The sequence below is a fragment of the Salvelinus fontinalis genome, chromosome 28 (assembly GCF_029448725.1).
Source record: "Salvelinus fontinalis isolate EN_2023a chromosome 28, ASM2944872v1, whole genome shotgun sequence".
NCBI lineage: Eukaryota > Metazoa > Chordata > Actinopteri > Salmoniformes > Salmonidae > Salvelinus > Salvelinus fontinalis.
Window position 1 is genome coordinate 22,375,507 of NC_074692.1, and position 15,475 is coordinate 22,390,981.

Genomic DNA, 15,475 nt, shown 5'->3' on the forward strand with positions numbered 1-15,475 from the left:
ATTATTTTAACATGTCTAGAAACTTCAAAGTATTTTATATCCAATGTTACCAATTATATGCATATCCTGGCTTCTGGGCCTGAGTAACAGGCAGTTTACTTTTGGCATGTCAGTAAGGCGGAAATTCAGGAAAAAAGACCCTAGTTCTTGTAGTGCTAAACATTGGCACAGTCTCTCAGAGGTGTTCATGGGAACCACCATGGCTGATGGATGGTTTGGCCTCATCACTATTAGACAATACAAACAGTATGGCTAACACACACACCCTGTCTGGGTGGGATATACTGTACATCTGATAGGCAATCAAAAGCAGACAATTTTATGAGTGGTGCAGACAAGATTAGTCTACCTTGCAGACAAATAAACTGCACAGTATGGCAGGCTAGTTTAAAAACAACAGGAGTGGATCTTACAGTAATCTCATAAGCACAGAATCAATGAGAGATTGATAATAACTGGCTTCCTACTATACGGGTTTCAGACTCTGAATTATCTCTGCTCAAGTGATCATAAGCAGATACACCACTGTACAATATCAAGCAGGATGTGCTGTACAAGAGATGGAAGATGGCATTCTGATTTATTTCTGCGCTGTAGCAGTACTGTAACACACAGCCAAGGTAAAAATAGCCTCAAACACGCAGTTTGGATGCGTGGGATGGCGTTGCGCACCTAGATGGCATACTAAGTAGACTGTCTACGGGAAATGGGGTGAAGAGGCACCTCTTTTCTCCCTCTGACATTTCTTCAGATGAGGGAATAAAAGCTTTGAATTGTCACATGAAAGGATGAGCCTTTGGGGTAGTTTTTTTCTCTCAGAAAATCTGTTTACCATGGGCCAGCAATATAAGACCTTGGCTTGTTTCATGAATTGTGGAAGGCCTTCTCCTCCAATGCACACATGTAATAATATATGTGGGCCGGTGAAGAGAGAATTGTATATACTGAGGGTTCTATCTTCAAACCCGCCATATGTAGTGTACAGTATGTGAGGGCAAGGGGGGTTGACAGTTTTACAGCATTTTATCTCACTACAGCAGATATAATGCTTTTATCTGTAACATTTTGATTAAAGTTCTCCCAAGGATTGATCTTTCTCTTTCTCTCTCTAATAAATGCTTTATTGGCATGAATGGGTGGTTGCCAATGTTGGCAAAGCAATGTACAGTATATGAAATATTACATAAATTAACAATATTTTTCTCTCTCTCTCGTACACCTCCACCCCTATTCGATTGAGTGAGCAGGATGGAGCCTTTACAGTAAATACACTTGGCTGCTAGAACTGCTTGGGGTTGCAAAGGAGAGCTCTCTCATGCTATAAATCACACTTTCTCCTTGGCCCCGCAGAAGACACAGACAACTGCAGTTTTAGCTGGTTTCAGCCTGTTGGGAAGGCTGTGTTTATCTATGCGGGTGGGTTTACTCTTGCATGCATGTAGTAAGTGTGTGTGTGTGTGTGTTGTGGTGTGGTGTGGTGTGGTGTGGTGTGTGTGTGTGTGTGTGTGTGTGTGTGTGTGTGTGTGTGTGTGTGTGTGTGTGTGTGTGTGTGTGTGTGTGTGTGTGTGTGCATAGTAAACGTAAATCCGGGATACTCAAATAAGTATGATATGTTACGTTTGGTATGGTTACATGAGACAGAAGGTTACTTAAGGCAAAAACGAAAAAAGGGTGATTATACAGCGCGAATATCTAGCAACCCAAAGGTTGCTTGTTCGAATCTCATCACAGACAACTTTATCATTTTAGCAACTTTGCAACTACTTTAAGGTGACCAGATTTCTGAAATTAAAACCGGGGACATTTCCAGTTCGGCGGTCAATATATCATTAAAATATCCAATGTTATTATCTATGAAATAAAAAAGGGGGACAATTCCAGTTTCATGTATTTAGTCTAACAGGCACACTGTGATAGAGAAAACAACTATATTACAGAAACACTACAGACAAGACAGAACTGTCCAATCTGAACAGCCATTCAGTGGTCCTGGTAGTCTGGGTAGAATAAGAGCAGAAGAGAACATGAGCAAAATTGAAAAAACAGACAATAGTATATGTGAAATACTTAAATTAATAAAGAAATAAGACGATGATGAGGTTGGTAACTACATTATATACTTATACCAACCTAATCTGTATATTTCTCAGAAGAATGTATCTTCTTCAGGATTGCTCTGTCTTTGGCCAGCTTCTCCATGAACTCCTGGCAGGGGAGGTTGAAGTTTGTCTTCACAATAAGCATGACCTTGATGGTAGGAACAGTGAACCTATTTCTTGCTGCTGTCCATAGATCATTCATTTGGGAGAACACTCTCTCGACTGGTGCATTACTTCCAGGTAAGCACATGACAACAGACGCTAATCTAGCCAGGTTAGTGTGTGGGATGTCGTTCTCTTTGAAGTGGGTAACCACCGTGCTCCATCTCTGACTAAGCGTAGTCTCAGATGTTTTCCATTCTTCAAGCGATCCCCCCTTTAGGAACTCTTGCAGGCCAGTAACCTCGTCAAACAATGCTTCCTCATTGATGGTCACATTGGGGCATTTTTCCTGTAGTGTGCCTGCTGCCTTCTGGATCTCTTCACGCTGAGGTTGCCTTTTTAAAATGTGACAATGTAAATCTTTTAAATTATCTGTGTGCTTTCCCCATGCTTGCAAGTATTTCACAGCCGTAGTGAAGAATGATTGGGATGTTTTGAGAAAGCTCTCTTTAGACATGGCTCCATTTTCCTCTAGCTCTCTCAGAAGTCCTCTGACCAAAACTGGAATGAAGTTGTCATCACGTCTTGCAGTCAATTTTGCCTCAACGTTTCTCAGAATTGCAGCGGACTCCACAGCACAGCGGTCCTGGCCTTCAAGCATCTTGATCGTGTCACTGAATATGGTCAAATTTCCATGGACAAAGGCCAGGCCAGTGAATCTTCGAACATTGTTCACAGGACAACAGGGCATTTGTCTTCAGAAATAAAAAAGGATTTCAATGGCACATACATTTTCAGCACTCTTTCTAGAGCAGGGAGCATGGACAGCCAGCGAACATAGCTGTGTCCTAAAATGTTATGGTACTCCTGGCCAACAAAATCACAAAAGCTCTTCAGTATTTCTACTCTGACGGTGAAAACATCCAAATATCTTTGTGAGCAGGTACTCAACATCAAGGGGAATCATGTCCAAAGCTGTTCTGGCCGTGTTATGAATGATGTGGGCAGGACAACCTAAGCCAATCACCTCCCGCTGCAGAGCATTTTTAACTTTGGTATGGACATTGACCCTCCCCAACCTATTCAGGCCACCAAAGTTGGTATTTGTGTTGTCGGCAGAGAATTCCACAACTTTGATTTCCAGGTTACATTTTTGGATGACCACCAGGACCTCAGCTGCAATTTCCTCTGCTGTTTCTCCTTTCAATTCAACAAAATCAAGCCTTTTTGTGTCCACAGATGTGCTGCCATCATATATCTTACAATATCTGACTAGTATTGGCAGCAGCTTTACATGTCCATGATTGGACACATCAATGGACAGGGACACAAATTCAACCTGTTCTAGGTCCTGTGTTACCAAAGTAGTTGCCCATGGTGCTAAAACGTTACTCACAATGGCTTCACATTTTGTCCTAGCACATGTAAACTTTGGCTCATAAAGCTTCCGTGTGAGTTGTGCTGTGCAGTCCATAGATATGTAAGTATGATTGTGTCGCATAGTGTGGTATGCAAAGACACCCTCCTGCGCAGCTAAATCATACTCTTCTTGGGAAGGCTCTACCTTCTTGAAGAATGTGGTGACAGAGGGCATACCAACACGGGCAATCAGAGAGGCTTTATGCTTTTCGTCTGTTGATGTTCTACCACTGCCGTTCTTCCCCCGCTGCCAATTGAAAAAGAGGAATTACAAAGGGTGCAGTTAACCATTCTATCGTCTTGACCTGAGCGTATAAATGGAAATTCTCTCATCATGTTGTCATTAAAATGGCATTTCCGTTTCTTGGAAAGAGCCATTGTACCTCTGTCTGCTCTTCTTCACTCTCTTTGTGTCACTCTTCTTACTCTCTTAACCTTTTCTTCTCCTCCAATCTTTCTCCTCCTCTTTTCTTCACTCGTCTTCCTGCTCTTTACCTTTCCACCTCACCCTTCCACACTCTCTTCGCTTCACTCTTTTTACTCCCTTAATTTTTCCTTCTCCTTACTCTCCAATCTGTAATAATAAATAGTACACTATTAGATCAAATACTTTGGTTAACAGATTCCCATTGCTTGCCTCATTTTTGTATTTTATCTCAAAAACATTGTTTGGAATAATAAATTGGCAGGCTCTACAATAATATCTTTACCTTTCCTCCTATCTCTTTCACTCTACTTCCTATCCAGTCTTCCTCCTATCCACTCTAACAGAAAACATTATGCTAATGTTATCCATGAAAATGTCTAAATATATTTTCACACTACTTATAATGCCAAACCATTCAAATTGTAATCTACAAATAAATATTCTCAGAATTATGCATTCATTTAATATTATAATATTTTCAAAATAGCCCATCCACTGCATGTTTACATGTGAATGTTTTTCAACCTAGCTACCATGAAAGTAACTACCGGTAGCTAACCTAGCTAGATAACGTTAACTTTTTATGGCTGCAGGGGCAGTATTGAGTAGCTCTGATAAAAGGTGCCCATTTCAAACGGCCTCGTACTCAATTCTTGCTCGTACAATATGCATATTATTATTACTATTGGATAGAAAACACTCTCTAGTTTCTAAAACCGTTTGAATTATATCTGTGAGTCAAACAGAACTCATTTGGCACAAACTTCCTGACCAGGAAGTGGAAAGTTTGAAATCGATGCTCTGTTCTACTTCCTGCCTATACATGGGCATGATACGTATTAGTATACGTGCACTTCATACACCTTCCCCTGGATGTCAAGAGGCGGTGAGAGAAGAAATTTAGTGTTTATCTTGGTCTGAAGTGAAATACAAGCTCTTTGTATGACGTGTCCGCCCATTTCCTGTTTTCTGGAGAGCGCGAAAGGGGACTTGGATTTGCCTTCTGTTTAGCTGCCGTTATAGGCAACTAATATCTCCGGCTTTGATTTTATTTGATACATGTGACCATATCATCGTAAAGTATGTTTTTTCAATATAGTTTCATCATATTATTGAACATTTTTCGGGAGTTTTGCCGTGTTCCGTTCTCTTCCGTTTGTTGACATGGAGAGCTTCGAGCCACTTGGCAAGTGCGCTTGCTAATTCAAGAGGGAAAATGAACGTTCTAAATCCAAACAACGATTGTTCTTGACAAAGGACACCTTGTCCAACATTCTGATGGAAGATCACTAAAAGTAAGAAACATTTTATGATGCTATTTCATATATCTGTCGCGCATGTGAACTAGTCGCCGGCGCCCAACTTTGGGGTACTCAGCTATACCGAAGCTGGATGTCATAATGAAGTTATTTTTTAGAATTCTAACACTGCAATTTCATTAAGAACTAATGGATCTATCATTTCCTATACAACATGTATTTTTTAGTTATGTTTATGAATAGCTATTTGGTCAGAATATGTGTGTCAGAAAACGTGTCAGAAAAATATCGTTGCTGTTTAGACGTTGTGGAAAAAGTAGCTAAGATAGCAACATGTATAACCACTGATTTCAGCTCTAAATATGCACATTTTCGAACAAAACATAAGTGTATGTATAACCTGATGTTATAGGACTGTCATCTGATAAAGAATATCAAGGTTAGTCAACAATTATATATCCTTTGCTGGTTTGTTACCATCGCTATTTTTTACTGCTGGGAAATGGCTTGTCTTTCTGGCTATTGTGGTAAGCTAATATAACGCTATATTGTGTTTTCGCTGTAAAACACTTAATAAATCGGAAATATTGGCTGGAATCACAAGATGCCTGTCTTTCATTTGCTGTACACTATGTATTTTTCAGAAATGTTTTATGATGAGTAATTAGGTATTAGACGTTGGTGTCTGTAATTATTCTGTCTGCTTTCAGTGCATTTTCTGATTGTAGCTGCAATGTAAACTATGATTTATACCTGAAATATGCACATTTTTCGAACAAAACAGATTTATTGTATAACATGTTATAAGACTGTCATCTGATGAAGTTGTTTGTTGGTTAGTTTGGTTGGTTCTTGGTTAGTTAGGTTGGCTTTGTGCATGCTACCTGTGCTGTGAAAAATGTCTGTCCTTTTTTTGTATTTGGTGGTGAGCTAACATAAATATACGTGCTGTTTTCGCTGTAAAACATTTAAAAAATCGGACATGTTGGCTGGATTCACAAGATGTGTACCTTTCATTTGCTGTATTGGACTTGTTAATGTGTGAAAGTTAAATATTAAAAAAATATATATTTTGAATTTCGCGCCCTGCACTTGAGCTGGCTGTTGTCATAAGTGTACCGACGTCGGGCTTGCAGCCATAAGAAGTTTTTAACTTAGTGGACATAGCTAATATTTAAAACCTTATAAAGCAGATCATCTATCTATATAATAAATTGTGACATCATAACATCATTAGCTAGTATCTCAAACAATTGTAACTTACCTGGCTTGAAAAGACGTTTGTGGTGATGTTATAGATACACTTGCTAGCTTCTGGCAAAGTTTTCCACATCAGTTTTCTCTAAAACTAGTGGGTGCAAGTAGTTAGTAGAAGAAGAAGAATTAATGAAGCTGCTATAGCGAGCAGCCCCCTCTGCTGGACAAAACAAGCACAACGCGATTGAGACGTCAACCGGTAGGCTCTGCTGCCCGGTCTTTCTTGCCACGTAAATTTTATTTCACTTTGCAGTCTGTTTTTAACGCACAGTTAAAAACGGGGACATTTCTGGGGACAGCTCCAGCCGGGGACAGGCCACCAAAAACGGGGACGTCTGGTCACCCTAGCACTACTTACTACTATTTAGCTACTTTGCAACTATTTAGCATGTTAGCTAACCCTTCCCCTAACCATTTAACCTAACTCCTAACCCTAACCTTAACTATAACATGAATGTCTAGCAACCCAAAGGTTGTGTGTTCGAATCTCATCACGGACAACTTTAGCATTTTAGATAATTAGCAACTACTTACTACTTTTAGCTACATTGCAACTACTTCGCATGTTAGCTAACCCTTCCCCTAACCTTAGCCCTTTAACATAACCCTTAATCCTAACTCATCATGCAATGTTAACTGTGAACACGGAATGATGAATCCTCAGGGAGTAGTACCCCAGGAGGTCCAAAAGAGTACACCTAAAATCGAATTAAAAGAGGGAGGGATGCATTACTAAACCAATGATAAATTGTTGGTGTAATAATCCCAATGATCTTATCAGTGTGGGGAAAAACAAGAGACAACGTATTTCACGATGGCAATGATGCAGTAACACTGTGGCAACAGTAGTGTTTCTCTTGTTGTTCATTGATATTTCTGTTATCAAACTCACAGTAATTCAGCTCTGAAAAATGTAAAGAGTATGGCAGTACTGCCCTCCCCTGTTTATAAGTGAAACTGCAGAGAAATGCACAGCTCGTGAAAAAAAACATATTATACATCAGAATATTAACATTTTATATGGCTTTACAGTGACTGACTAAAATGTGATTGTATAAATTAGAATGTAAGCATTCAGATCAAATGGAAATACAACGACTGAATTATGGGGAAATCCTTTTGGTCGGCTGCAGATCGATCTGAAGCCGAAAACTAGCTGTCACCTCAATCAGGCTAAGCAGTGCTTTAAATGGACATCAGTAGTAGGACATTTTAAGTATATTTATCTGCAAATGCATATTTTGCTCTATGCCTTTTAATGAATTTCCTTCCATAGCCTCCAGTAGCAGGGATCTACAGAACAAGGCTCTCATTAACCTATGAAAAGAGCAGAATCAACTGCTCCCCCATGGTTTTGGCTTGTGCCAGTCTAATTACAAGCAAAGCCTGTTCCTGCATTACACTGCTGGTGTTCCTCTGAGGCCCTCCCCACTGCCTGTACTCTAATTTAGCTGTAACAGGGAGAGAGAGCTAAGCATGACACTTGAGGGGTTTATCTTATAACACAGTATTGCTTATAGATGTTTATATGCTCATACCAAAAAATTGCAAATATCCACTGTATTTTCAAGAAAGAAATAGCCCTTCAATTTGAACACATACGCAATGAACACATACTCAATGCAACAATGACTGGATTATCAGTGGGTCGAGAAAATATTGGTTTAGCTGATAGGCATACACTGATATTCACACCCCTGTACTTTTTCCACATTTTGTTATGTTACAGCCTGAATTTAAATTGGATTAAATTGAGATTTTGTGTCACTGGCCTACACACAATACTCCATAATGTCAAAGTGGAATCATGTTTTTGAAATGTAAACAAATTAATTAAAAATTAAAGCTGACATTTTTTGAGTCAATAAGTATTCAACCTCTTCGTTATGGCAAGTCTAAATAAGTTCAGGAGTAAACGTGCTTAACAAGTCACATAATAAGATGCATGGACTCACTCTGTGTGAAATAATAGTGTTTAACATGATTTTTGAATGACTAACTCATCTCTGTACCCCACACATACAATGATCTGCAAGGTCCCTCACTCGAGCAGTGAATTTTAAACACAGATTCAGCCATAAAGATTCAGCCATAATTTTACAATGCTTCGCAAAGAAGGGCACCTATTGGTAGATGGTTTAAAATTTTAAAAAGCAGACATTGAATATCCCTTTGAGCATGGGGAAGTTATTATACAGAACAAAAATATAAATGCAACATGCAACAATTTCAAAGAATTTATTGAGCTACAGTTAATTTAAGGAACTCAGTCAATTGAAATAAATAAATGAGGCCCTAATCTATGGATTTCACATGACTGGGCAGGAGAGCAGCCATGGGTGGGCCTGGGACAGCATAGAGGAAGGCCCAGATAATCAGAATGAGTTTTTCCCCCACAAAGGGGCTTTATTACAGACAGAAATACTCCTCATGTCACGTTCCTGACCTGTTTTCTGTTAGTTTTTGTATGTGTTAGTTGGTCAGGACGTGAGTTTGGGTGGGCAGTCTATGTTTTCTGTTTCTATGTTGGTTTTGGGTGACCTGATATGGCTCTCAATTAGAGGCAGGTGTTTTTCATTTCCTCTGATTGAGAGTCATATTAAGGTAGGTGTGTTCACACTGTTTGTTTGTGGGTGATTGTCTCCTGTGTCAGTGTTTGTCGCGCCATACGGGACTGTTCGGTTTGTTTGTCATCGTTCTTTTTGTGTAGTCTATTTTCCCTGTTCGTGCGTTCTTCGTGTTATATGTAAGTTTGTATAGTTCAGGTCTGTCTACACATTCGTTTTGTTATATTGTAGTTTATTCAAGTATAGTTCGTGTCATTGTTTCGTCGTGTCTAATAAATCATTATGTATTCAACACCCGCTGCGTTTTGGGTCAATCCATGCTCCTCCTCATCCGAGGAGGAGGAATCTGATAACGATCGATCGTTACACCTCAGTTTCACCAGCTTTCCGGGTGGCTGGTGAAGTTATTATTTGCACTTTGGATGGTGCATCAATAGACCCAGTCACTAAAGAGATACAGGCGTCCTTCCTAACTCAGTTGCCGGAGAAGAACGAAATCGCTCAGAGATTTCACCATGAGGCTTTAAAACAGTTACAGAGTTTAATGGCTGTGATATGAGAAAACTGCAGATATATCAACGACATTGTAGTAACTCCACAATACTAACCTAATTGACAGTGAAAAGAAGAAAGTCTGTACAGAATATAAATAAAGTTTGCAGTAAAACTGCAAAAAATGTGATAAAGTAATTCACTTTTTGTCCTGAATTCAAAGTGTTATGTTCGGGGCAAATCCAATACAACACATTACTGAGTACCACTCTCTATATTTTCAAGCAGAGTGGTGGCTGCAACCATGTTATGAGTATGCTTGTAATCGTTTAGGACTGGTGAGTTTTTCAGGATAAAAAATAAAAGGAATGGAGCTAAGCACAGGCAAAATCCTAGAGGAAAACCTGGTTCAGACTGCTTTCTATCAGACAATGTGTCACGACTTCGGCCGAAGTTGATGCCTCTCCTTGTTCGGGTGGTGTTCGGCGGTCGACGTCACCGGTCTTCTAGCCATCTCCGATCCATTTTTAATTTTCCATTTGTTTTGTCTCGTTTTTCCACACACCTGGTTTTCATTTCCCAATTACTGGTCATGTATTTAACCCTCTGTTTCCCCCATGTCTTTGTGTGTGATTGTTATTTTGTTCAGGTCGGAATGTTCCGGCTGGTTTGTACCGGGTTCTGTTTATCCCCCATGTTTTGTGGCAACCGTTCTTTTTAAATTGTTTACTTTGTGCTGTCGAGTAAAGTGCGTTGTTTCACTCATCTCTGCTCTCCTGCGCCTGACTTTCTACACCAGCTACACCCACCAACCTGACACACTGGGAGATTAATTCACCTTTCAGCAGGACAATAACCTAAAATACAAAGCCAAATCTACACTGGAGTTGCTTATCAAGAAGACAGTGAATGTTCCTGAGTGGCCGAGTTACAGTTTGGACTTAAATCTGCTTAAAAATCTATGGCAAGACTTGAAAATGGTTGTCTAGCAATGATCAACAACCAATTTGACAGAGCTTGAAGAATTTTGAAAAGAATAATGGGAAAATATTGTACAATCCAGGTGTGCAAAGCTCTTAGAGACTTACCCAGAAAGACTCACAGCTGTAATCGCTGCCAAAGGTGATTCTAACATGTATTGACTCAGCGGTGTGAGCTATTTCTGTATCTCATTTTCAAAACATTTGCACAAATTTTACAAAAACATGTTTTCACTCTGTCATGTGGTATTGTGTGTAGATGGGTGATAAATAAAATCTATTTAATGTATTTTGATTTCAAGCTGTAACACAACAAAATAATAAGTCAATACTTTCTTAAAGCACTGTATCTGTTCAGTGGAATATGTTTGAGTGAAAGTTAGAGTGAACTGTCCAGCTCATGACACAATTGTGCCTTGTCACAGTTGATCTCAAAGCTTGCAGGATGCCAGGGGACAGAATATACTGATGTGTTTTAATTATCTGTAATAGCTGCTGGATCTATAATTAATCAAGAGATCATGGAAAGTAATTATCCACTGTTCTGGGGGCAAGGATTTCTTTGCTAGTAGTTGTCTCCTCTGAGAGAGTTGATATTGGGTCGTTCCACGAAATGAGTCCCTTTGATATTTTAAGTAGAAATTGTGCAGCAATATTACATTTGAAATGCCTGTTATATTAAATGGAAAATTCAGCATTTTGACATGTCCCTCTGTGTACTCTCCGTGACTTCTAGGAAGATTTGAATTCACTTAATGCAAACATTTCTCCAAGTTTTCACCACTTCTCCACAGCCCTAGTTATTTTGTTGCTTTGACAAAGTCATACCTGAAAAGTATTATTTATTTAATGTGATTAGTGTTTAATTTTAAGGCAAAAAAAATAAAAACTGGGACTAATTTTAATTCAACCCTGTTATGTGAAATTAACTCTTATTTTAATATGGTGAAACTCTTCCCTAAAAAAAAACTAAAAAAACGTTAACCTCGGTTACTCATAGATAGACAGACTAGAAATGTTTTAATGCTAAACATTTCTGGGGTGAAGCTTGCATTCAATTGCCCCTCCATGTAACAAGCTTCCATTCCCGCTGTCACAAGTGGATTCATGACTGATTTGGTACTAAGTCATTTCTTTATTTAACGTCTTGAGATGAGAAAACATGTTTTTTATTAAGTTGAGTATGTGCTCAAGACAGAAAATAAAAATCTGGTGAAATAAAACAGGGGGTTTTTTTCTCACCAAGTTACACTACCCAAAAGGGACTCCTTTAGTTAAATGACTCTACTACCCACCCGCTTAAACTGGTAGAGAATGTTTCTCAGCACTGACTCTCATGGTACTGTAATGGTCAAATAAAATGGGAATATCTATAGGCCAATTTGCAATTTAGGAGTAGTGTTAGAAGTGTTGCATGATCACCAAGTTAGTTATTCAGTGCTGACTGTCAACATAGGCTGCAGTCTAGGCTAGGTTGCTACTTATACAATACAGGTCGACCTATTTAATCAATGCATAACGATTTACTAACCAAATTATATTGTCATAATGACAGTTATTACATTATATACTGTTAACTCCGGTTAATAGATAATAGGCCTACATTTTCATCAGGCAGAGAGAGCACAATTTCTATCCAACATCCAATCAATAAGGGCTACGACCCGGTGTTTGTTTTGCTGAATAAAAGCACGCTTGGGAGATCTGAGCCAATGAACAGCAACGAACAATCCTGTTGTGACCAATCATATTCCAGCACATATACCGGCTTGTTTTCCCAGGAAGTTGATGATGTGTATTTACAAGACGTTCATAGCTAGCTAAGCAGCGCTTTAGCTACCTAATGTATCTTTAGTCTACAAATGATAGTGGTTACTTAGAGACTGATACTTTTATTTAACATTTACACGTAACGTTAGCTTGTTTGATTTCTAGTAAAAAATGGTGTAATAAGGTGAGTACGCTGATAAATGCTTTGCTAGCTAACAGCTGTCAGTACCATTTTTGCAGTACGTGCCTGGCTTGTCGAAAATACTGCCAGTCGCTAACTAGCTATGTATCCTGTATATTGGGTGATATATATTTAGCCATATAGCTAATTAGGCTTACTAGTTTTGTATGGGTTATTTAGCTACTCAATTTAACACTTAAGCTCTACGTTAGCTAAAGACTGCCTCCGCAGTTTTTCGTTGGACATGTTCACAACTGCCAGCTGTCAAAATGAAACGACCATAAATTCTGTGTGAAAACTGCTTCTGATTCTGCCTCTCTCCTACACAGCTGTTCCTCGGCTAGCCTAACTCGAATAGATGGGGGACGTGTCACTTGAGAATGGAGGATACTATCATCAGTGATGATGGCTTCATTAACGGTGTGGTGGCGTTACACAAGTGGCCATCTCCTTGGCGGATGGGGACCGCTGCTCTGCCTGTTCCTGGGCTCTCTAGTGGCGCTGTTGATGCCCATGGTGGGGGTGGAGGACCAATGCTGTATCACTCTAAAGGGGATTGCCCAGTTACACTGCCAGCTGTGGGGTAAAACTCAGCGCCCCACTGTCCAGTCCACCAGCCTCACTATCCCCTTTACAGCCCTTGATCTCCTGCCCCTTAGGGCCAAGCCCAGTATAGGTAAGTGAAGTTCTCATGAAATATATACTTCTGGTTGTAAGAATCTAAATCAACTGTCAGTGGTAGAGCACTGTTCAAAATAAAAATACATCGGTCAGTTAATAGGGATAATTAATTTCGAGTGTGTTAAGGGTGGGAGGATAATACCCTCCATACTCTTGGGTTCATGAGTCATATTTAAAAGTACAAATATGAAATCACCTTTTTGATTGGGTTAATACATGTCTTGGACAGCACAGCCTAGTTATGCAATGTTTTTTGTGTGTGCTGATTGCAGAGACCCAGCTCGAGGCCAAGGCAGCGCTGCAACAGGCTGTGGAGATGAAGAAGCTGGGGAAGAGAGAGAAGGCCCACAAGCTGTTGGTGCATGCACTCAACATGAACCCAGACTTTGTGGAAGCTCTGACGGAGCTGGGGACCATTCTGGAAGAGAAGGACGTTGTCCAGGCGGACCATCTGTATACCAAGGCCCTGGCCATCTCACCATGCAACGAGAGGGCCCTTGTGAGCCGTGACCGCACACTCCCCCTGGTGGAGGAGATCGACCAACGCCACTTTGGGGTTATCGACAGCAAAGTACGCAGGCTGATGTCCATCCCCAAGGGTAACTCTGCTCTTAGACGTGTCATGGAGGAAACATACTACCACCACATCTACCACACAGTGGCCATAGAAGGCAACACACTCACTCTGTCTGAGATCCGCCATATAATTGAGACTCGCTACGCCGTGCCCGGCAAGAGCCTGCAGGAGCAGAACGAGGTCATCGGTGTGGACGCGGCCATGAAGTACATCAACACCACGCTGCTGTCCCGAGCTGGGGCCATCACCGTCAATGACATCCTGGAGATCCACCGGCGCGTGCTGGGCTATGCAGACCCTGTGGAGGGTGGGCGGCTGCGTACCAGCCAGGTGTTTGTAGGCCACCACATCCCACCCCACCCACAGGACCTGGAGCGCCACATGCAGGACCTGGTGCAGTGGCTCAACTCAGAGGAGGCCCTGCAGCTGCATCCCGTGGAGTATGCAGCACTCGCCCACTATAAACTGGTGTATGTGCACCCCTTTGTGGATGGGAACGGACGCACATCACGGCTGCTAATGAACCTGGTGCTCATGCAGGCACGCTACCCACCTATCACCATCCGCAAAGAGCAACGGTCAGAGTACTACTCCGTTCTGGACACAGCCAACGAAGGTGACGTCCGCCCCTTCATCCGCTTCATAGCCAAATGCACAGAGATCACCCTGGATACCCTGCTGATCGCCACCACTGAGCACCCTGTGGGGCTGCCTGGCACCAGCCACCACCAAGCCTGTCCAAACTGCAAACAAACCATACCTGTCCACAACAGTGAGAGGGGACGGGAGTGAGCGGGGCAGGAGGGTACATGACTGTTTGGATTTTGTCTTTTTATTTAGATAATCTAATTTGGGGTTAATCCTGCTTTAAGTGTAAAGATATGTCAGTTGATGTATGCATTACTAATAGCAGCCCTGTGTCAAAATGATAGCATGAACTTGCACATTTCTACAGGGAAATTGCATAAAACAAATATTCTCATGGTTTAAGATTTCCTCATACCAGGTAGTTTGAGGTGGAGGCTGCTGAGACGACTGCTCAAAATAATGGTTGGATCGGCGTGAATGGAATGGCATCAAACCATGTGTTTGATACCATTCCACTCTAGCCATTACCATGAACCCGTCCTCCCCAATTAAGGTGCCACCAACCTCCTGTGGTGCAGGTGTTTGAACTAATTATGCTGAGTTGTGATTTAGAAAACACATTTTCAGCTGCAGATTGAGTCAACAAATTCATGACCCTTTATGAAAAACAAATGGGGCTGTTTCATACTCTTGGCCATGCTACTTACTGTTTTTAGTGTAGTTTCTAAAGGACATTTAGGCAAACCGCATTTCACCCAATTATTATCAGTAGATTTGAGTGAATTCATTATAACTGAAGGTGTTACGAATGGGTAATACAGTATGTGTACATGTCTGAGAAGATTGAGTTGTGAATCTGATCAGATGTTTCTCCCTTATCCATAAGACAGACCAATAAAGATTGGCCGTGCGCAGTGGATCACCTGTTGGGTGTCGAAGAACGGTGTTGTAATGTAGCTTATCCAACTGGGTCATACAGTCTGATTTCACTGAAGCACTTTCATGTATTTGAATTTATTTACTACAAAATAAATGTATTATCTGTTGAATGTGACTTCGTTTAAAAACCTCAAACA

The 15,475-nt window shown here is 40.7% G+C and overlaps 1 protein-coding gene across 1 annotated transcript; it reads left to right on the plus strand.

The window, feature by feature from the left end:
* The first annotated feature begins 12,360 nt into the window (after nt 1–12,360).
* LOC129826403 (protein adenylyltransferase FICD-like) lies at nt 12,361–15,453 on the plus strand. The gene is made up of 3 exons (XM_055887100.1): nt 12,361–12,556; nt 12,883–13,229; nt 13,507–15,453. Exons 2-3 carry the CDS (start codon nt 12,956–12,958, stop codon nt 14,601–14,603), a joined length of 1,371 nt encoding a protein of 456 aa, XP_055743075.1. The 5' UTR covers nt 12,361–12,556; nt 12,883–12,955; the 3' UTR covers nt 14,604–15,453.
* Nucleotides 15,454–15,475: the final 22 nt, after the last annotated feature.